Consider the following 23,110-nt stretch of genomic DNA (forward strand, 5'->3'; position numbering starts at 1 on the left):
TTACCAATTACCTTAGCAAGGGTTAGGCAACATTTTAAAGGTCTTTCTGTATTGAAGTCCTTTAGTCCTGCCCACACTCTAGAAGAAAGTTAGTATTAGCTTCATTTTCGGGTAACTGAAAGTTTTGAAGCTTCTGTTTTCTTGGCTTGTCTGCTAGAAAGTGGAAGAAATGGCATCTGAACTCGGCACTCTGGCCCCTGTGCCTTTCCTGTGATGTTCTTTCCATTATAGCACATTGGCTGCATAAAGGACTTTTAAAACCTAAAGTTCTCTCTAGGTTAGATTCACTGCCAATAGAGCATTGCCAAGTGGCAACCTTTTGGGACCTGTTTGGATGCCAACGTAAGAATAACTTCAATCAAACTACCAATTTGTGGCAAGCAGTTACTTTTAAAATACATAGGGGAGTCACAAAAGAGTTAATATTTTAAATAGTTTGCACACCCTTCCTCACAACTCATTTCTAACATTAATTATTTAGGAAGCTATTTCTTAGGTACACTCCAACTTAGCCTGAGTAGATGATCACAAGTTCCAAATGGCAAACATTAATAAGGTGTCAATGTTGTACTCAGAACACTGAGTACATTATGTTGGCTTCATCTGTGCTCTACACCTTCCCCGCTGTGGTGTGCCAGAAAGTGGGATGAACTGGGTTGGAGTCAGACATTTCTGGCTTCCATTCTGTCAAGTACATAATCTCTGAGTTTCAAAATCCTCATTTGTAAATTGGGCAAGATACACGCATACTATTTTTGGAAGATGGGATGATGAGATGAATAGATGCTCAATAAATACTAATTTCCCTATTTTTTGTGCCCCAGGATTGTTTCTTAATCCCATTTTCTGAGTTTGGGCAATTCAATCACCATCTATGAACCTCAAATTTACCATCTATAACATGGAGTCATCAGAAAATATCTCCCGGGGCTTTTGTAAGACTGTATCAACTTATACCAAGTGCAAATGCTTTCTTTCTATGCTGGGATTCCTGTTACCCGCCCCCGTATCATCCATCAGAACCTCTTCGAGTTAGCAGTTCTCGCTCTTGTTGCTGCTTTAAACTTTAAAAGCAGTCTCCTACGTGTTTCGTCTTCTCCCTGCCTTTTCCTTCTTTACGACAACCTTTAGAAGGAGAGAGGAACACGGTTTCTCTCCTCATTGCATTGAGGCCCAGAGGGGTCTAGTTGCTTGCTTACAAGTTCCCACTGACAGGACTGGAACCTGGGTCTGTGGCTCTTCTTGGTGTCCTGACGAGTGACTCCGTGTCCACTTGACTCCTGTGGTTTGTTCCTTGTCCAGAGAGACCTTAATGGTTGGCCTTTGTTGGGGGGTACCTGATTTCTTCCCCATATCCCCCTAAACATCTTGCTCTCTTCCTTGCACTGCTAGCTTTGAAACCCAAACTGGTGAGGGAGGAGCTCTCCACCTCCTGAACTCAGCGTTTTTTTTTGCAGGGTGTTCGCTATGAGTAAACTCATGATTAAACCACAACAGAACAGTTTTGTAATGTCTGCTACCAGTGAAGATATTCTTCCTTAGAGCATTTGTCACTTTGGCGTTCACACTCCGTAATGCCTCAGATACTCCTCTAAAAACAGCAGCTCCTTCCCTTTTCCTACCCAGACAGACAGGTTCAAACTCAGACCTGCATTTTCATGAAGATCCTACTATGCGCAAACCCCGTGCCTTGTGGGGCCCAGAGATGAATCCCTTACTTTGCATTTTCTGCCACTTCATTGCTCCCTAGTCCTGAGCCACTTCATCTGCTGGCTGGTGGGTCCCCTGGGCTGTGTTCCTTCTGTACCCATGCCTGGGGAAGCCATCTTCCCAGATGGGCATGTCTAGAGTGTGGGAGCAGTGGGGCCTTTCCACTAGAACTTGCCTACATTCTCATGTTTTTTGTTTTTAGCTGACAGCCTACGAACACACATTGGGAAAGAGAAAGCAGATGAGATAAATGAGGGCAACAAGGGAAAAGTGTGTCCCTCAACAGCTATTAGAGGGAGGTGAGAACCAGGTACATGAGAGGTGCACAGCCAACATCCTCTATAAGGAAAAATGCAGAGCTGAGTGCCTTCTTTTTCTTTTGTTTGTTTTTGTTTTTAATGCCCAGACCTGGGGATCTAGCTATGAAGACAACTTAGTCCCCACCTTGGAGTAGCACAGAATCTGGTAACTAGAGTTCTCTTGTGTCACCCTCCCTCCGTCATCGTCCAGCCTGCTCCTGCTGCCCTCCCCAGCCTCCTCTGCCCATCCTGGTCTCCAGGGGCTGCCCTGATCCTTAGGGAGAGTTCTGTGGTAGCTTTAATTCCTACTTCATGAGAAGCTCTATCCTATGAAAAAAACAATTCAGAGACTCTGTATGTGGGTTGAGTATGGTTGCCTAGGTGCTATTGGAGTGGATCCTTTGGGACTTATCTCTCTCTCCAGATAACCTCCATACCTGAAGTCTATCATTATCAATCCTTGGGTTTCACATTGCCTTGTCTAGGCCTCTCTTTTAAATGCAGAAATTCCTCTAGGAAGAAGACCATCAAGCCCTGAACATATGGATGTACCCTGATGGATCAAGGAATAGTCTTGCTGACGAAAAAGCCCTGGGCTTCTTGTAGGAGAAAACACAGTGAACAGGTTAGAGGAATGAGGAAAGGAGGTGAGCGGTATGAAAACGTCAACTCCTTGATGATCAGGCCCTCAGTGAAGAGCAGGTTCTTGCCCTCCTTGAGCTGACAGGCTCAGGCTGAAATCTCCTCCTGAACTTGAGCATTTCAGAAGGAAAATCTGACTGTATTTTCCTAGCATTGACAATGGCAGGCGTAGTTGGCTCTGCTAGACACCTAACCGATAAAAGAAGCAATTGTATAATTTCCATTGTGCCCATTTTTGTCGCCATGACAACATCCTTAGATCCTTACAACACTGACAGCCAGGGAGATAGCTAATAATTTCTTTCCAGTAAGCACCAGCCCCTGTGTAAAAGGACTTCTGGTCCCATCTGTAGGTTGGTTTTGTGTGTGAGGTGCTTAGGAGGGGTATGGGAGAAGGAAGGCTTTGGGAGTTCCTAGAAGTGAGGGGCAAAAATCACTGCAGTCACTTGGGTCCGTGTCTTACCTAGAGGTAGATCACATACCAATGATTCTTCTTTGGAAATATGTCCCCAGTTGAACCAGGCCTCCCCAGTCCTCCAGGTGCCATCATTACTGTACCCTTGGGTTGCAGCAGTTGCCTCTTAGCAGGTCTCCCTTGAGTGTATGTCTGTACTCTGCTCCTGGTCAATGAATAGTCCAAACCCTTGTCATCTTGTCACTGTGCTGCTCAAAATCTCTTACAGCTTACTCTTTACTATGGTAGTAGTCCTGAACTCCCCTGCCTTAATTTCTTTTTTCTAATCTTACCAAACCCAGTCTATCCTAATGCAGTCCTACTCTTTAGTGTGTATCTTCTTTTTAGCTGGGACTCAGTTTCTCCCCCTCCTCTGCCTATTCCATGATCCTTTTACCTTCTATGTATTTGCTCATCTTTTTTCTCCTCCCACAGGAAATTCCTTCTTTTCTATCTTTCCAAGTTTTATTTACCCCTTAGGTTGCAGCTAAGTGCTGCCTACCCACATGACACTTCCCCTGACTCCTCCAGCCTGAAGCATGGGGTCAGTCCTCTTGTTTGTGACAAGGACCACACAGCTCTACAGATAGATGTGTTATTGCCAGGGGTTAATGGGTGCTAGCTAGCCTTTTCTCCACAAAAGACTGAGCTCCTTGAGATCTGTCCATAGATGTCTCCTGTCTCTCTCACAAGGCCATCCCCTCCATTCTTTCTCAACCACCACCTTTTTAAAACATTATTCTCTACTTGTCCTACTTTATCTTTCTTTATACCACTAACACCACCTAACATTATTGAACATTATCTCTTCAGCTAGAATATAAGTTCCATAAGGGCAGAGGCTTCATCTGTCTTGGCATCTTTTGTATATCCAACAACTACTACAAAGCCTAGAATATAGTAGGACCCCAATAAATGATTGTTGAAAGACTGAATGAGTTTTTATTTATTGGCCAGTTGGCATCCAAAATGATGGAGGAAAAAAAGGGCAGGCACCAATCCTTTCTACTATGTACATGGCTGCCATAACTTCTAAAAATGAACACTCATATGGTCCTTCTTTCATCAGAACAGCCAGCCAGCCTTTGCCGTACACCCAGAATACTCCAGTTTGTAGGGCCATTGCACATTCCTGTGAGGAGAGCCACGTACTCAGGGTCTACAGGCGAGGCCAGCCTACTGCTGCAAATGCTTGGACTTTTACTACCCTGCCTACTTCTTGGATTGCTGGGAGGCTCAAGTGCAATAAAGTATGAGAAAAAGTGTTAAACTGTAAATCAGCATAAAAGTGGGAAGCATTATCTAACCAGCTGTGATGTGAAGAACTGGAATTAGTTTTTGTGGAGATGGCAAGAGATATTGTGGACAACGAGTATTGAAAATAAACATTAAAAGGAGAGGTCAAGAGCTCTCCATTCGAACTCTGAAGGATAATGCAGTTTTGCTTGTTTGGAAGGACCTTTCTGGATATGTCAGGAGTTCAGTAAGAAGGATGCCTTTTTCCTTTGAGAAGCACAAGTGATGTATTTCCACGTTTGAATGCTGGTCAGTGGATTCTTTCCAAAAGAAAAGTTAAAAAGGCTTCCAAAAACTTTAGGGATACTGGTGTGGGAAAATATTCACCATCACCACTACTGTCACCATCCTCAGCAAATTAATCCTTGCAACGATCTCAAAAGGTAGGTATCACTTTGTTTTTATTAAGCATAGGGGAGAACTGTGGTACAGAGAGATGAAGTCTCCTCTGTGAGCTTTCCTATTTAGTAAGCGACAGGGTCAAGAGTTTAATAAGAATTGTTAACACTTACTGAGAATTTTCTGAGTGTTGGTCATTGTTCTCAGTAACTTCTTTCATACAAAACAGAGGTGCAGGTAATGTTATTCCTGCTTTATAGAAAGGAAAACTGAGACTTAGAGAAGTAAAGCTATTACCAAAGGTCACACAACCAAGAAGAGCGGGAGCCAACACCTGAGCCCAGACAGGTGGCACTACTCTGTGTGGCTTCCTGAGTCCCTAGCATCTGTCCTTTGAGATGTCCAACATTTGGTTCAGCTTTTATAACCAGAGAAGCTACTTTCAGTACTCCTATTAAAGGAAATTAGAGGGGAATACAGACCAGAGAGGGAGGGACTTAGGGGAGGGATGGGGAGCAAACAGCCAGACTTGCTAGGGTGAGTCCCAGTGCAGACTCCCCTGGAATTAGCCCTGGCTGGAGAAAGCAGATGGTGTGGCTACTGCTAACAGGGATCCTAAGGAGGGTCTAACAAGCCTGCATGTGAGGAGAAGATGGTTGTCAGTTGGGGAGCGGCCCTCCCCAGCTGTGGGAAGGGTTTGCTAAAATGGAATTAGGGTTTATTGAGAAGTAAAGAGCAACACCCAGCTGCCTGGAAATTACATTGACAGGATGCAAAGGCAAGAGAATATTGTGTAAACCTTATTTACAGATCAATAGATAATCTTTCATATACAAAAGGTCAGCTCCAGGAAGGCAGAGCAGTAAAGAAAGAAATATTGCCTGCAAATACAATATTGACTTAAAAAATGCACCCAGATGAATCCTGTGATGTATATTCTTCCAGTCAAAGTACATTTCTTTATTCATGAGGTTTTTTTTTTTTTTTTCCCTAACCACTTTAGGTTCCTCGGTGAAGTATGAAGGCAGTGATCAAGAACGTTGATTTCCAGTTGTCTTGAATTCTGTGCCATCAAGTGATCAGCATGAAATGGAATCAATGCTGAAAATTTCAAAACAACATTTCTAAGTGTGTGTGTGTGTGTGTGTGTGTGTGAATTAGGATGTTCCAGTCAAATGGAAACTTACCTCTAACCCCTTGTAATTTCCTGCTTTGGTGGCTGTGATGATAAACATTTATCCTGGCTTCAGGAAATAAACAAGTATTCAATCCTACTGGTCCCTTCTGGATTCTTTCATCCATTTTGTGTTTCTTCTTCGCCTTGAAGCAGGTAGTTCATCATCCCAAAGAATATCTGAAATCATTGCCATCTACCTCTACCTGGCTCCTGGATTGTGAGGCCGTTGTGACTGCTGCTCAGACACAAATAAGCATGGAAGAAGGAAGCTCAACCGGGCTTTGTTTCCATTATGGACCCTTTCAGATTAGAGGTCCAACTAATTTAGATCCCTTATCAGTATCGAAAATTTTTCAAAGGGCCACAGGCTGAGCCCCGAATAGAAGTATTATTGGTAAAAGAGCCTTTAGAGTGCAGAGTTTCTGGGATTCCCAGGGTCACCATGTGCCACATCTGAAGGAAGTATGTGCAGCTGGTAATAGCGCACCTTTAGCAATAAAGTCAAAAGATTCAAGATGGGCCACTCTTTTTCTTAACTTCTTACCTTCTTGATGCATGGCAGTAGATGTGAAAGAATTTTACTCACTGTAGAATTACGTAAATATTTTTCTCAGAGTAATCAAGGAGGCTACTTTGACAATGACTTGTCATTGTCCAAACTGCTGACAAGTTCTTTTCTCAAATGCCCTGAGAACAATAACCTGCTCTTATAAAGGATGTGGCTGGAATCCGTTACCTACAGCTTTGTCTGGACTTGATAGGGGAGCCAGGTGGGAGTGGGGACCACTCAACATCTCAAAGTGAGGAAAGGACATGGAGTGGGGGGTGCTGGATTTGATGACTGATGGCATAGATTTTAGCTTCTTCCAGAATCACAGTAATAGCCCGGCCCCTCTATTTTGTCTAAGTTCCCATTCCTTCCTACTGGGGCTGTGCCTTCCATGCCCACATCCTCCTAAGTTCCTCCCTAGCTCTCACCCCCTAGAGGGAGGGCTGAGGGTCCTTATTTATAAGAGTGAATGGTGTTGACCATAAGGTGTAGGCCAATATTGGGTCTAATTCTGGATCTCTTGATTTCAAACTTTGCGATGATTCCTCATCCCTTATTCACCTGCTTCCAGCCCACCATTCTGGCTACTATTCATGCTGTTATTATCAAGCATTATGGAATATACATGTGAAGGGGTGGTTTTCTTTTTTGGATCTATCCTCTGCAGGAATGCTTTTCATTACATGCATGTGAGTGGCAGTCTTCCTGCGGATTCCTTTGCATGTCCTAAAGTGATTTTATTCTGTTGTTGAAGGCTCTGTGGCCACCATATTCCACTCAGACTTTTTCTAAAAGAAAAGGGAGAGAAAGAAGGGAAGATGGCAGTTGGGAGGGAAAGAAGAAAAGGAATGAAATAAGCCAACTGGGACACAGGCACTTATAATTTTATGTTTGTGTAATTTTTTTTTTTTTCTTTGTGAGAGAAAGCATGTGCATGTGAGTGGAAAGGGAGACAGGCAGAGGGAGAGAGAGAATCTTAAACAGTCTCCAATGCCCAGTGTAGAGTCCAATTCAGGACTTGAACTCACAACCCTGAAATCATGACCTGCGTCAAAATCAAGAGTCAGACGCTTAACCAACTGTGCCACTCAGGCACTGCTGTTTGTATACTTGTAGTTTGTATACTGAGAAACAACTTGCAAGATGCTTTTTTACAGGTATAGTCTTAATTGTTTTTCACAACCCACCCTATTTACAGATAAGGAAACTGAAGCTTAGGGAAGGTACTTTGCTATCTACCTGGTAAATATCAGTACCCTACGGGAATCCTGTCCTTCTGCCATCATATATAGTTTTTTTTTTTTCTTTTCTATATTGCTCCATGAAATGTAAAGGCATTTCTCAAACCTCTTCTTTTTGAACTCATGACAACCGGTGTAAGCAAAAGCCGAAGGTCTCAGTGGCCACCATAACTCTAGTTCAGCCCTTAGTGGACTTTTCCTGAGAGTGGACTGGTAGACTTGGGTTGTTCAGCAATAATCATCCTACAAAATACTCAGGACATTTATTAATGTTTTTGAACACTTCGTGGTTTGGATGATATTTTCATATATAAATTTCACTTGAGGGTCCTATACAAGTGCATCTCAGAAGTCCAGCAGTTGGCCCAAGAGTACATGGTGGGGTGAGGATGAAGTCAGAAGTCAGTCTTTAAAATTCTAGGCCCACGCCTTCTCTGTTAACCTATTTTCCTCCACTGTTATATGCCTAATCCAGGTTAGTTTCTGCAGACAGTCTAGCAAAGCGCATTTAGGGAGCCGAGACTCCACGGTCTGAAACTAGAAGAGGTCATCACCCTGACTTCAGAGCCTGAGTGGCTACATTTGTGGGGCACAGTGCAAACAGAGAACGCAGGATCTTTTGTATTAAAAAAAAAGAAGAAGAAGTTTAAGCATTTCACGACAGTGGCAGCAAGGAATCAAACCTAGTGGGAGGTCCTCTGGGGGTGGGGTGCTTTGGGGATGGAGCCCTGCATGACTGCATGGACAGCATGCCAGTGAAGCCGGTCCTGCCTCTGACTTTAATTTAACCTTGACTCTTTCTCAGATCCTTTCTCAGCTCTGATCAGGGAGAGGAAATTCCATGTCCTATAGATTCTGTTCTGTTAAATCAATCTTTTATTCCCTTAGTCCATCAGAGCTGAGGTATACGATGGCCCAGTGTTGCTCATTGTACCTACTAACTCTAGTTATTGTGGATCAAAATTTAGGGTCAGAGTATCACTAGCAACTAATACTAATAGGAGCATTTACCATGTGACAGGCAGTGGGTAGAACTTCTTACATTCTTTAAACTGGTTGCAAAGATGGCCTCAATTCCCTGTGCTTCCTTGTATCCACACACTTTATTTTGTGACTTTGCAGCTTTTCCCATTAAAAAAAGGGAGTGTGCTGGGGCGCCTGGGTGGCTCAGTGGGTTAAAGCCACTGCCTTCGGCTCGGGTCATGATCCTGGCGTCCTGGGATCGAGCCCCGCATCGGGCTCTCTGCTCAGCAGGGAGCCTGCTGTCTCCCTTCTCTCTCCGCCTGCCTCTCTGCCTACTTGTGATCTGTCTGTCAAATAAATAAATAAAATCTTAAAAAAAAAAAAAAAGGGAGTGTGCTTCTTTACCTCTTGAATCAGGGCTGGCCCCATGAGTTCCTTTGGCTCAGAAGAGACAGTGTGCTAATTCAGGGTGTGGGTCTCAAGAGGCTTGCAAGTTTGAGCTGCCTGTGTTGGAACCCCCAGGACTGCCATCAGAGCAAGTCTATGTTAGTTAGCCTGCCGGGAATGAGCACCACTTGGTGGAGACCCGTCCTCTCACCTGGGATAGTCGACAGCCGCCAGTCCCCAGCTGACCTGCCACCTAAATGCAGTTAATTTTTTTTTTTTAAAGATTTTATTTATTGATTTTACAGACAGAGATCACAGGCAGGCAGAGAGAGCGGGGGAAGCAGGTTCCCCGCTGAGCAGAGAGCCCAATGCGGGGCTCGATCCCAGGACCCTGGGATCATGACCTGAGCTGAAGGCAGAGGCTTTAACCCACTGAGCCACCCAGGTGCCCCAATGTAGTTACTTTTAAGTGAGCTTAGCTGAGGTCAGGCCAACAAACCCATTCCACAGAGCAACTCATAGATGAGAGATAATAAAGAGATGTTGCTTTAAAACTCTTTTTTGGGGGGGTGGTGGTGGTGGTTATGCTTTACTATGTTAATAGGTAACTGATACGCATCTATCATTATTATTATTTCCATTCCTGTGACAGGGAAAAAGCTGCGAGAGATTAAGTTCTAGCCTGTGATAAGTAGCTAGTAAATGGGCTTAGTGTGACTTCTAGCCCAAGTTCTTACGTGGTGTTTTATGGGTTTCTATCCTAGCACTCTGGGGTCTGTCAAGCACTCAGCTATTTTGGAAGCCACTTGAATGGAAGAAACAGTGTTTTTGCTAATGGGGCAGGCTCAAAGGATGGAGCTCAAACACTAGGAATCTCTCTGCTGATAAAATACCATGTCTATTATTAACTAGAACTTACAAAATAAATCACTATAATGTATCAAAGAAAAAATGCGTATACGCAGAACAAATGAGATGTCTTTGAGGTCAAGGTCACAAGCTAAATGCTAGCACAAATTCTGGCTGCATCTTATTAACACTAAATTAAGACTGAGTTCTGCAAGAAGTCCACGTGACAATTCCATTTATGCAAGTGACATGCCTTATGATGTCTGTTTTAGTAAGTGAAAACAAAAATGCAGTTATAATAGTAGAACTCACTTATTAAATAAAACCCACCAGCAAGTGTCTCCCCCTTCTACGTTAACCCACATCTATTTAAAAAAAGCAGTTGCTCCCCCTGAGTAGCAGGTGGATGTTTTGCTAAAACAGGAATACACAATTTGTTTATAGAGGGGGCACCAGAGTATAAGAGTTCTTACAAATATCGGAGGTTGGGAAGGCTCTGGAAGGCATCTGGGTCGATGTATAGCAGATTGCTGGCCTTTTCAATTCTACTGCAAAACAGGAAAGAACGTGTACATGAACTCAACACTGAGGAATGCTGTAGTATTTTTCACGTTATGCAAAGGGTTTATCCATTCACCTACCCATCCCTCTATCCATCCATCATTTCAATGAAGAGTTCAGACTGTGCAAACTGAATGTTAACCACTTGGATCTCATAACTAATGTCCTCTTGGCACCTGTTAGTGATAGCCGAACAAAGCACTGGTTGAGGGTGTCCTTTTCGTCCAGCACACTGCATCTGTAACTGGTGTGTCTTTTAGAAACCCTCTTGTTTCCTCTGCAGCGGCTAAGAGGGCAGTAATGAGACTTTTAGAGATTTTGTCTGGTCTGGAGACGAGAGCAGGAGATGGAAAACAACAAAAGAAGGTGAAAAGAAGATGGAAGGAAGGGTGAAGGGCAAAAGGAGATTAGGGAAAAAGTAGAGGGACAAAGGAAAACAAAGATCAGGTGAAAAGCAGTGGACATCTCTGATTTTAACCAAGAAACGGCAGCAAATGGTAGCTGGGAATGTGCTGGTGATTCCCTGTATGCTGTAGACTGAGGCTACTCTCATAGCTCCTGAGAAGTGGAGTCTTCTGCCCTTGTTGGCTTTGGCCGTGTCCTGATCAATAGTCTGGAGGTGAGCATGTTCACATTTGGATGCCAGCAGAGAGAGACTGCCCTTTCCTCATCTTGCTGGATCAATGTATATTTGCAGAGGTGCTCTGTGTTAATTACTTCCTCCCTGTTTCATTAGCTTTTATATTGCAGTAACCTGTAGCTACCCAGATCCAAGTACCAGGTAATTAATTATTTTAAGTACAGTCAGTGCTACATGGGGGTGAGCACCTCTCCGTGCAGGGAAGAGATGAAAGAGCCGTTCCATTAGCTCCACGGCCCGCTGAACAACAGAGGGGATGCTTGCTTGACCCTGCCCAGAGAGCTGGCTGCCCTTTGGTTCATTTCTGTGATATGCCCTGTGGGTCTGAGATCCTGGTCAACTCTCTTTTTCCAACTAGGATAAGGTGAGACCAAACAGAGAAGAAAGTAAGGAACAGGAGGGCAATGGGGGAGAATGAGGGAAGGCAACAGTTGCAGAGGTTTAATGGCATTGAGGAATAATGCAGGTGGGAGGCCGAGTGGGTAGAAGGAAGGAAAAGGGAAGGGGCAGTCTGCCAGTATGGACAAACCGAGTGTCATTTCTAAATAAATAATATGAATGATGTGAATGTGTATATCTACTTGGCAAGCTTAAAAAAGAGGTTTAAAAAAAAATACCAGAATTGGGATTTATTTTCAAGTCCTTATCCTGTTGTGGATTTGGCTGGGTAACTTTAGATAAGTCTTAGAACTTCTCTGTGTCTTTTATCCTCGTCTGTAATGTTAAGAAAGTGGTTCTGTGGCTTTCCTAACCATTTCCGTGGAAGTGTTGTGAGATACTAATACATGCCCCACAGAAGAAACCTTTCCAGTGATATTGGTTGAGAATCCTTAATAAAATATCCTCCTTGGAGATTCTAAGTATATATTTGCATATTATAGGTTCTGAGTTTTCCTGCAGTAAGTGAATCTAACTTTATTTGTCCAGTGTTTCCCAATCTTATTTGACCATACTGTCATTTACCTTTTTTAAACAACACTCAATAATTTCCTGAGTGTTTGATGATGAACAGAATACACTCTGGAAAAACTGGGACCAGATAGTCTCCAGTCTCTTCTGGCCTTGATTTTTTTTTTGAAATTTTATTTATTTATTTTATTTATCTATTTATCTATTTAACAGAGAGAGAGAGAGAGAGAGTGAGAGCGAGAGCGAGCGCGTGCACAAGCAGAGGGGGCAGAGCAGGCAGAGGGAGAAGCAGGCCCCCTGCCGAGCAGGGAGCCCGATGCTGGACTCGATCCTAGGACCCTAGTATCATGACCTGAGCTGAAGGCAGACGCTTAACTGACTGAGCCACCCAGGCGTCCCTGGCCTTGATATTTTATGATTTTCTGAATTGATTTATTGTAATTATAGGCTGGTATGAAACAGAACTGCATCTATATGAATATTAACAGGTGTGTAAAATGAGAATGTCAAAAAGAGAAAGAAAATTGGGTTATAATGAGGAACCAAGGATTGTTATGACATACTTCCTCTATGGCAGTTGATGTGTTAGATCTAATTAATATTTATCTCCTTTATTTGTCACAGTGATCCTGTGCCATGTATTTTCATTATTATTCTCATTTTACAGATAAGAAAACCAAGTCTTGGAATGATTCTGTATCTTGGCCAAGGTTTCATGGAGATATATGGCATCAGCTGGTATTCAAGTGAGGATTGCCTATCTTTAACTACATCATGTGGGATTTATTTTGGACTTTGACTCTGGAATAATTTTAAATGAGAAAATGAGATAGAGGTATCTTAAGTTACTGAACAAGGTTCTTGGGTCTATTGAAAAAAAAAAAATCTGGGAGGGAGGGAGCATGACAAGACTAGTCTCTAGGTTGGTACCTGAGTCACCAGGCAGAGAGACCTATGACAGTGCCTTTGGGCTGATTTTGACAACTTAAAATGAATTTCTTTTTTTTTTTCCTTATTTATTCATTTGAGACAGAGATAGAGAGAGCGAGAGAGCACGTGAGTGCATGAGCAGGGAGAGGTGCATAGGGAAAAGAAGAAGCAGACTCCCTGCTGAGCAGGAAGGCCAGCGCGGGGCTCCATCCCAGGATCCTAAGATCATGTCCCGAGCCAAAGGCAGAGGCTCAACTGATGGAGCCACCCAGGCACCCCTTAAAATGAATTTCAGAGATCAGAGGATTGAGCAGAGATAGGGTCTTCCAGGGATATACACAAAATTTAAGGCTATTGCCAAAGATCACGAACAAACCCCACAGGATCTTGCTTACATTTCATGTAATTTGGGCAGGTTGGAGAACACATTTGCCTCTATCACTTCCAAGACTTCATTCTGTGAGATCTCTCTGTAAACAAACAAAAAACAAACTCTATGATTCAAGTCAGTATAGTTACACTTCGCAGATGGATTTAGGGCTCAGCATAGAGCCTCCTGCCTACAGTGATTCATGAGACACACACAACTCTATTCCTGCCCTCAAGTCAGCTGTAATAATGAGTCAAAGCTATCATATGAGATGCTAATACTTAGAGAACAATGAGAGAATAAGCCTAATGTGATGGCTTGGTTAGTTTAGAGGTTATTCAGTCTACAGATGTACAAACTGAAGCCCAGAAAGGGAAAGAGAATTGATTAAAGATATTTAGGGGGGTGCCTGGGTGGCTCAGTGGGTTAAAGCCTCTGCCTTCGGCTCAACTCATGATCCCAGGGTCATGGGATTGAGCCCCACATCACTCTCTGCTCAGCAGGGAGGCTGCTTCCCTCTGTCTCTCTCTCTCTGCCTGCCTCTCTGCCTATTTGTGATCTTTGTCAATAAATAAAATCTTTAAAATCTTAAAAAAAAAAGATATTTAGGGAATATACAGGATAAGAATAAGCTTGAAGTTCCTTAGACCCTGCAGGGGTCAACAAAATTTTTTTACAAGCCTAGATGGTAAATATTTTTTGGCTTTGTGGGTCGTTTGGTTTCCATCACAACTGCTCAATTGATAATGCAGTGCAAAAGTAGCCATAGATAGCAAGCAAATGAATGAGCATGACTGTCTTCCAATAAAACTTTATTTATAAAGATAGACGGCAGTCTGGATTTGGTGCCATGTGCTCTAGTTCAATGACCATGCTCTAGACCATGGAGTCAAGTTCTTCTCTCTACTAATCTAGCTTTGGGAGAGGAGAACCTCAATTCAGTCTCTTTTAAAAGGAACATGGATACTATTATACTCCATACTATTACCCAAGTAGGGGTTGTTACTGTAAGGCCTTTGGTCTTAATGTCTTGATGTAAAATACCCAGGAAAGATCTTTCAGGTTTCGGGGTTTTTTTTTTTTTTTTTTTTTTTTTTTTTTCTTTTTCCCAGCTGGAGTAACTTGAGGATAGTGGAGAGTGAAGTCCACTATGCCAAAGCCCAGAGCTTGAGAAGATAGAGGGTGGCTTAATCACTTAATGTTTATAAAGTGGCTCACAGATGAAACGTGCTATTATTAGGCCTCCAGAGGAAGGCTCATGCAGTATTAATGCAGCAGCTGAGTGTCTTAGGAAATCTCACAGGCAGCATGCATTCAAATTGGCTGAGGCAGAAGTACTGTCTGCTGGCCTGGGATTTAGCTGAAGAGCTCTAGAAAGGCTCTTGATGAGGGGAAAGCCTGGAGGGCAGAGCAGAGAGGAAGTTTTACAGGGGAGGTGTGATTATAAGCAGCAGCCATCTCAGTGAGGGGGTGCTGGTGATATCTGGAGCTTGTCAACTCAGTGGTGGTGGGTGACTTCTCACAAGCCCCTATGAAGAAGGAGACATTTTGTGAGAGAAAAGAGCCTTCTTGTTCTATGAAAGCATTTTTCATGATTCACTTGGTAAACTTAAGTATTCACAATTTTTACAGTTGAATATAGATAAGGGTGGTATATGTGTGTGTGCATGTGTGTGTGTGTTTGTGTGATAGAACATGTTGGCCATTGGTCATTTATTTTGCTCTTCTGTCCTACAAGTGGAAGTTCTGGGAGGTACAGGAATGAGGAGGAGTAGGAAAGAGGTGGTAGACCTAGAAAAAGAAGATGTTAATTTGAACACTTAAAGGAGTTGAGTAAAAGGGTTGCACAGGGAAAGATAGGTCATGGAGGAAGAACTAGAGGACAGAGCTTAAATCCGAACGGGGCCATATCTTCCAAAAATGATTTCCAGGTTCACTTACTGCGACCAGTAGGTTTGGTTCACCACTCATGGTAATATCTCAGCCTCATATTGCCTAAAAGGCAGACTTTTCTCCTTTAGTGAATTCGTGTGCTGCGAGTTCCCTTATCTGGATTTCTTCCCTCCCTCCCCTCCATCCTTTTGTCAAAGAGAACTACAAATTATTAGAATGGTAATTTTATCATTCTCAATTCTTCCTTTGTTCATTCTTTGTGAACAGAAAGCCAAAGAACACTTCTAAATTATTTCGGAAGGTAGTTCATATTTTATAGCCTCATCTTCAAATACAGGAGAGGGTATTGGGGTTGTGTAGGGGGAGGGGGAGCCTTTGACAGGATGAAGGTTGAAGGAAGGTGAACAGTATGCAGCAGTGGAAGAGCATATCACAGAGAAATTCAGGAATCTTGTTCCAGCCCAACCTAGTGCCATCTCTAGTCATTTCTGTTATCATTTATTACACATCTGTATTTACCAGCTACTCCGTATACTCTTTCTGCAATCTTTTTGACATGCCTGTGAAGTATTTTGATCTCCATGTCAACAAACAGCCCACTTGTGTGCAGAACCACCTCTGGCTGATTGCAGGCCTGGAACTCTTTCTTCTACACATCCTGCCTCCCAGGCTACCTTGGGCCCAGTATTTCCACTCCTGTATATATTAGCTCAAGGTAAATAAAAATGTATGCCCTCCCAAAGACTTGTAGACAAATGTGTATTGCAGCTTTATTTGTATTAGTCTCAAACTGGGGACAACCCAATGGATAAGCTGGAATATCCATATATTGGTGAAATTCTACTCATCAACGAAATGGAACAAAGTGTGGATATAGCATGATTGAATTTTTAAAAAATTATGTGAGTCAAAGAACACATATCCTGTAATTTAGCTTATATGAGGTTCTAAAACAGGAAAAATTAATCAGTAGTGACAGAAGTCAGAGTGATTGTCACCTGGGGTCTGAGATGAAGATTGCTGATGGGGAGGAGGGGAGGGGAAACTTTCTGAGGTGATGGAAATGTTCTATATCAAGATTGGGGAAGTAGTAACATGAGTGTACATGCTTGTCTAACTTGCCAAACTTTAAACTTAAAATGGTGCACCTCAGGGCACCTGGTTGGTTCGGTCATTTAAGCATCTTATTTTGGCTCAGGTCATGGTCTCAGGGTCCTGGGATCGAGCCCCATGTCAGGCTCTGTGTTCAGTGAGAAATCTGCTTGTCCCTCTCCCTCTGCCTCTTCCCCAACTCATGCTCTCAAATAAAATCTTTAAAAAATGGGTGCATCTATTTAATTGTTTATGGAACATAAATAAAATTATCTGAAAGATGACTTTTATGCAAGGGAAGGAGAATAAACTTTGTGTTTTGAGAAGTCTGAATTAAGGGAATTAATAGAAGAATCTTGGTCATGTTGCTTGGCCAGAAGGTGGTGTTCAAATCCTAGTTCTATCCTGGTGATTCTATTAGTAAGCATTCTTCCCCTTTTGGCCATTGCTGCCCCCCAACTATAAAGTGAATAATTGGTCTATATCATAGTTTTTCAAGTCTGACTACATTCTAACGAATCTTCTGATGGACCTTAAAAAAATTCCAAAGCCTGGGTCCACACCAAAGATTTGGATTTTAGTCTGGAGTGGGACTCTGGTATTATTTTTTTTCTCCCTTTAATTTTCTAAGCAATGGTGAGTCTCATACACAGTAAAGATTGAGAACTGCTGAACTAGATGATCATTAAGGTCCTTTTTAGGTCTATGAATTTTGTCTGAAAGTTTGCTTCAGGAGCAAGAAGGGCCAATTTTCCCTTGGTTACTGAGATAATAAGTTAGATAAGTTTTTTGGAGCACAAGATAATGAGAGATAATGAGCCAAAATCATAGCAAGATAAACCAGAGATAAAAGATGGAAGCAGGAGTAAAACAGAGAATGTACTAGTTAGGTTTAGTTTTTCATAAGTAAGAAAATTAAAAACAAAAAAAGGGCCACGCTATTTCAGATGTTAAATGTGTAGCAAGAGCTGCTGTGGAAAATATGTAAGAACATTTATTTAGTATTGATAATTGACAGTATTTTTCATTATGTATTGCTTCCCTTCATTTTTAGTGTACCTATGTAAAGTGGAGTTAGTGCAGCCAAAATATCTCCAGGGAGGTTTAATAAAGGTTACCTGACTTGACTAAGATAATACGCAGCTGTGAGGATCATTAAATTGGTCTTCGAAGGGAGGATGTGGAATTTTTACATCCAAAGATCTTACATAATTAAGAAACCATTCTTTGTCTCAATAACTTCAGTTAAGAATTTTCATTGCAATTGTGACAAATCATTGCAATTGGCACAATTCCAGCTGTGATGGTGTTTTCTTAGAGGCAACAGGTAAAGGGTTTGTAAGGAGAGGAGAACTCTAGGGATGTGACAGATTAGTTGTTCTCAGAGTGTGATCTTGTGGTCTGTATGGCCAAAAGTATTTTCATAAAAATTCTAAAAATAGAATTTTTTTCCCTTTTATTCTTTGAGGCTACAGTGGAGTCCAGGGGTTACTCGATATGTAATATGGCGGGCACAATTGTAATGCAGAAGCAGATATGAGATTCCATCTGTCTTCTATTAAGCCAGATTGCTGAAAATTTTTGCAAATATGTAAAATCATGGTACTCTGCACACTAATTTTTTTTGAGAAGACAGTTATTTTGCATAACGATTATTATTTGTGGTAGCATGTAGGGATTTATTGTTTTAAAATGGACTGACAACTAAAATGTTTCCCAGTTTTAACTTCTAGTATGATGAATGTTGGTGGTAACACTCCACCAGACCTTTCTCCATATCACACACATGCCTGGATGTGAAAAGCATGATAGGGGAGATCAATTAAATTAAACCAGGGGGAGTGACGCACTTGATTTTTTAAAAATAATTTTTAAATTTTTTAATAAACATATAATGTATTATTAGCCCCAGGGGTACAGGTCTGTGAATTGCCAGGTTTACACACTTCACAGCACTCACCATAGCACATACCCTCCCCAATGTCCATAACCCCACCACCGATGCACTTGATTTTAAAAACCCTGTATCCCTGTTGGAAAGCCTCCCCTTTCTTTCTCATTGAAATTTCTCCTACCTTCTCCTTCTCACAAGGCTTATTTGATTGCTCAGTTAAAGGAATTACATTGTTTTGTCATGCTCTTTTTTTGATGGGGATGTGTGGTCATTGTCTGATTCCCCAACTTGACTTTGAATTCCTGATGGTATCTCATTCATCTATTGTTGTATCTTTGGCATCTAGTGGTAAATTGGCATGTAATAGATACTCAATAAATGTTTAGTGGATGGATGGGTAAATGGAGGAAAAGTAGTCTTGAGGTTCAGAAATGACATCTGTAGAACTACAAAGGAGATGACACTTTTCTTCAGTGTCTTTCACCTTTTTCCTGTAGGCACATGCCCGAATTTCAGCCGAGGCCAACTTGTCTGTGAGTTAGGCTTTTGTTCCCGGGAGTTTCACATTTAATTCACAGCATATAAGGAGCACATACATGTATTCGGTCTGCTGTACCAATAGTTTCTGGATGCCTTTAGCTCTGTTTCTCTGGGTCACAGCATTTCCCAGCTCCCTGTGGCTCCCAGATGAAGTCTTTGAACTGACAAAACTCCCATGGAAGAGGAAACAGCAGAGATGACTGGTATGGTTCTATGAGGATTAGAGAAGATGACTTTTAAGGTCTCTTCTGTGCATGTGAAATTCCATGTTTCCTTGAAGGAAGGGAAGATGTGCTTGCGTGAGATACTGGAGCTTTTCAGGGCATTGTCTCTGGAGTGAGTTTCCGAGCCACAAATTCTACTCCGGATGTGCATTCTTCTGGTCATTGGAGTTGTATTTATATACAGGTACACTTGATGGAAGGGGGCGGGGTGTTCAGTAGGAGGGACTTTTGGGAATGAACGAGCATGTAGAATTCAACCAGGTCTAGCATAAGATTTCAAACTATCATAGAGGGGTACTAATTTGTCCACCATTTTGCCTGATACTTATTTGCTAAATGCTGGGACTGTTTGATTCAGAGCAGAGTTTAGTTACAGGTTTACAGGATAAGGAAGAACTAAGAAACTGTTACCAGAAATTAAAGGTCTCACTAGAACCTCAATGACATCTACATATTGGGATGTAATAAGAAATAAAATACACATGGAGATGACTTTGCTGTATTTTTCCCCTCCCCCCAACATAGGAGATAGTCTCCAACTAGGTCTGCCTCTTCTTTTCCCTCCTCCCTTGACTTTCCACAGAGGATTTTCCTCTAACATTCTAAAATACCCCTCCTTAACTGGGCACATCAGGGGATTCAATTGCATTAAAGTATTTTTAATATTCACTAATTCAAATTTTTTTGTTTTTAATAACCTCAGACTGAACGGACTTGATTGTTTTCCTTCCCTGTGGTCTGGGATCCCCACGTACACACTCTGTTGTAGCCCTCACATACCGTATTGAATTTGCACTCTGGTTTGTCTCCTTCACTAAGCAAAGAGGACAGCGACATTGCCTTTTATTTTAGTATTCCTGCTACCAGCCAAATGTTTGCTGAGTGGATGAATTATCTTTGAAAGATTATAAAAGATTTTCTACCCTGGCTCTTGCACAACAAAGCTGTGTTCTTGAAAACTTGCAGTAAACAGCGTATTTACAAATCAAATTGTGTATTAGCACAGGAAGGAAGCTTCTTGTTTAGCAGAACCTTGGAGTGAATATTTAAAAGAGTTAGGAACGAATTCAACAAATGTTCAACAGATTGTCATTAAGTAGCTTTTGTGTTTCGGCACCAGGCTGGGTGCTAGGGATCTAAAAGATGAATAAAATTGATCTTAGGTTTTAGCAATCATCTCTAAGTAAGTCTAGTATTCTAGGCTTTCTTTTAGCCAGTGCTGTCTTTATTTGATAGGCTACATCTGAGTTACTGGAAAAAAGAAAAAGAATGGTTGGTATGTCGCGCTTGAATATAGCTGAAGATACATGAGTAATATACTTTTACATATAGTACATATAATTATCTATTACATATTAAATGTTAAACATGCTTGTACATAATATACATAACACTCATATACATATACAAGTATACATATATGCACACATACATATACATATATGTACATATGCACAAATATATACTGTATGATTTTCTGTATTTCTATCCTATTTCTACTCTCCAAATTCTTCTGGAAATGTGCTAGATAATTTTAAAAAATACAGAACAGTTCAGGTGAAAATTCCAGTGAAAATGCCTTTCAGAAAATTTCATAATGGTCTCTGAACACGTACTTAACCCTCTCATTTAGAATTCCCTTAAGGGTCAGATCCAGAGACTAAAATAGAGAACTGAGTTTAAATCCTGCCTCTGTTTCTTACTAGCTGTATAACTGGGGGCAAGTTAGGGAGTCTCACTGAGCTTCAGTTTCCTTGTCTATAAAATGGAATAATGACTACCTCATAGGGTTGTCAAAGGGTCTAAGTAAAATGGTATGTGTGAAAGCAAAGTGTTCATCACATGGTCAGTCCCAGATGTCTCCATGCCTGCTAGACAGTCTGCCTTCTTCTGGAGTTTAAGACTGAATTCCTCTTCAGCTGGGAGATACTGAGTTAGCCAACCACTGTGCTGGGAAAATGATGCTAGCAAAGGTCCTAGGGATAGTTCTGTCAAGCCCAATGCAGATCAGATTCTGAAACCAGCTGATATATAGCATTGCGCTAACCTCCATTCTGAGTGTTTCCCACAGAGACCCACTACTGGTCTATTGGCCATCAAAGAAGAGTGGGCAGTGTGCCCCAATAAGGATGTCTCTGTCACTGAAGGCATAACCTAAAAAGGATATTGTTCCCTTTGGGACAGGGTCAGTACAGAGTGGGACTTGCTGTCATTGTGTGATAAGGACATGGCCAAAGGGCTCCTTTCCTCTCCTCAGTGGCAGCAGGTAGATACCTCCTTTTCTGATATGTCACATCTGCTTCCTTCTCCTGTGTTAGGTGAGTCTTTACTAAAGTTGCTCTAAATATGGCCCCAAACTGAGACCAGTAAAAGAACCCCCATGACTCAATCAGAGACAGTTGAATACAATTCACTTTCAAATACATCAACAGCAACCGATTGTGTCATTTTTAGTTTTGTCTTAATATAAAATGTTGAGTAATTATATTTTGAAGTAATGTGTTTCCCTCATTTCCCAGAGCAGATGAGGAAAAGGACTAAAAATCAAGTCATAATAGCTAACATTTATTAGGCTCTTTTTGCCAGTTTTTCTGTTCTTTATATTTATTAAATTGCCCAATCATCATTACAACCCTATGAGGGTTGTATCACTCTTAGTCCCTTTACAGAAGCGGAAAAAGGAGCCTACAAAGATTAAGTAATTTCCCCAATTACCACGGAGCCAGTAAGTAAAGTCGACCTTGGATATGATCATGGGGCCTCAAAAAGATGGCAGATACCAGGCAGGCCATATTTAGAGTGAGTTGGAAAACTATTGCCACTTAAGAAAATCCTATTAGAGTAGAAATCCTTTGGGGAGTGATATGCCTATAAAACAACTAAATACCACCCCATTCCTCCATGCTGCTTCGTACTAGAGTTCTGGCAAGGCAATATGTCAACGTGCAAAATCACCTTTCACAGATAAAATCTCAAGCAGTGACTCATATGGTAAGTGCTTTTTTAGTACATTCTCTATGCAAGTGTAGACCGTGTAAGAGCACGTAAAAAGCAAGAACTGTCTCCCAAGAATTAGTGGTTTCGTTGGAGGGAAGCAGCATGCATGTGATGTTTTGAGTACAGAAGTGTAATAGAAAAGAAGTGGAGGAAAGTGTGGGAAGGATGCCCAACACAGCAGTGCAGAGCAGGGTACGGAGTAAGGATTCAGTACATTTTATTCTTTGTTCTCATATACCACGTTTTCTCTCATGCCTTCTCAATGTCAACATTTCTGAAGCTCTATCTTTGGATTTCTCAAGCTTTCCCTGTTAGAACCTCTCTGTTGATGCTTCACATGTTATTGGGACATATTTCTCTCTTAGACCAGAGCCCATGTATGCAACTACCAAAGCCGTATATTCTACTGCAAGCAGGTTCATTATTTTCCTCCCCCAACTCTACTCCCTTCCCCAATTAATAAGTCCAACCAACAGCTCTGTCATCCCTATTGGTTCACTAGACTAACCCAAGCTTTAGATCCTGGGGTCACCTCTAACTTCCCTTCAAATATTTAACAAATCTCAAGTCCTCTCAATTACTATTTTTCAGTGTTTCCTGCAAACATTTTCATTCCCCACCATCATTATTGTAATTCTGGCACTTTGCAATTTCAGCTAGACTGTTAGTTATTAACAGTCATGTGATGACTTATTGGTGGTTTGAGGTGGGTCATGAGTTCTCTCTCTCTCTCTCTCTCTTTTTTTTTTTTAACAATTAAGTGTCCCAACGATTTACTTAAAATCCAAGGCTATGTATCTGATATGCAAGAAAATAAAAATGGAGTGGCTAGTGGAGACATAGTTGGAGTGGAAAAGGTGTTCATCTCTGCCTGAATACAGGAGGGTAGCTAGTACTTAGGCTTGGGAGCCATGATGGTTGTTGTTTGGAAAAACAAAGGGAATTAAGAGGAGGATAAAAAGAGAAGGAGGGAGAAAGGGAAAGGAAAGAAAAGGGAAAGAAAGGGAAGGAAAAGAGATTTTCTAGAGGTAGAATGATATTGGAGTTAGAAGTTAGAAAAGCCAGAAAATCCCTTTATTACTCTGTATGCCTGTTGGAAATTGTTTAAACAGGAGTTTAGTGGGTTCTGTGTCATGGAAAACCAGGGTTGTAT

The 23,110-nt window shown here is 41.6% G+C and overlaps 1 protein-coding gene across 1 annotated transcript in view; it reads right to left on the reverse strand.

The window, feature by feature from the left end:
- Nucleotides 1-23,110, reverse strand: part of FSHR (follicle stimulating hormone receptor) — a gene marked incomplete at both ends in the record, with an annotated part of 158,707 nt that overhangs the window by 32,199 nt on the left and 103,398 nt on the right. Inside the window, 2 exons of the mRNA XM_080814021.1 lie at nucleotides 10,381-10,455; nucleotides 13,343-13,417. Of these exons, the coding sequence (XP_080670147.1) occupies nucleotides 10,381-10,455; nucleotides 13,343-13,417 (150 nt within the window). The remainder of the gene's footprint in view (nucleotides 1-10,380; nucleotides 10,456-13,342; nucleotides 13,418-23,110) is intronic.

The sequence above is a fragment of the Martes martes genome (assembly GCF_963455335.1).
Source record: "Martes martes genome assembly, chromosome: 9".
Taxonomy (NCBI): domain Eukaryota; kingdom Metazoa; phylum Chordata; class Mammalia; order Carnivora; family Mustelidae; genus Martes; species Martes martes.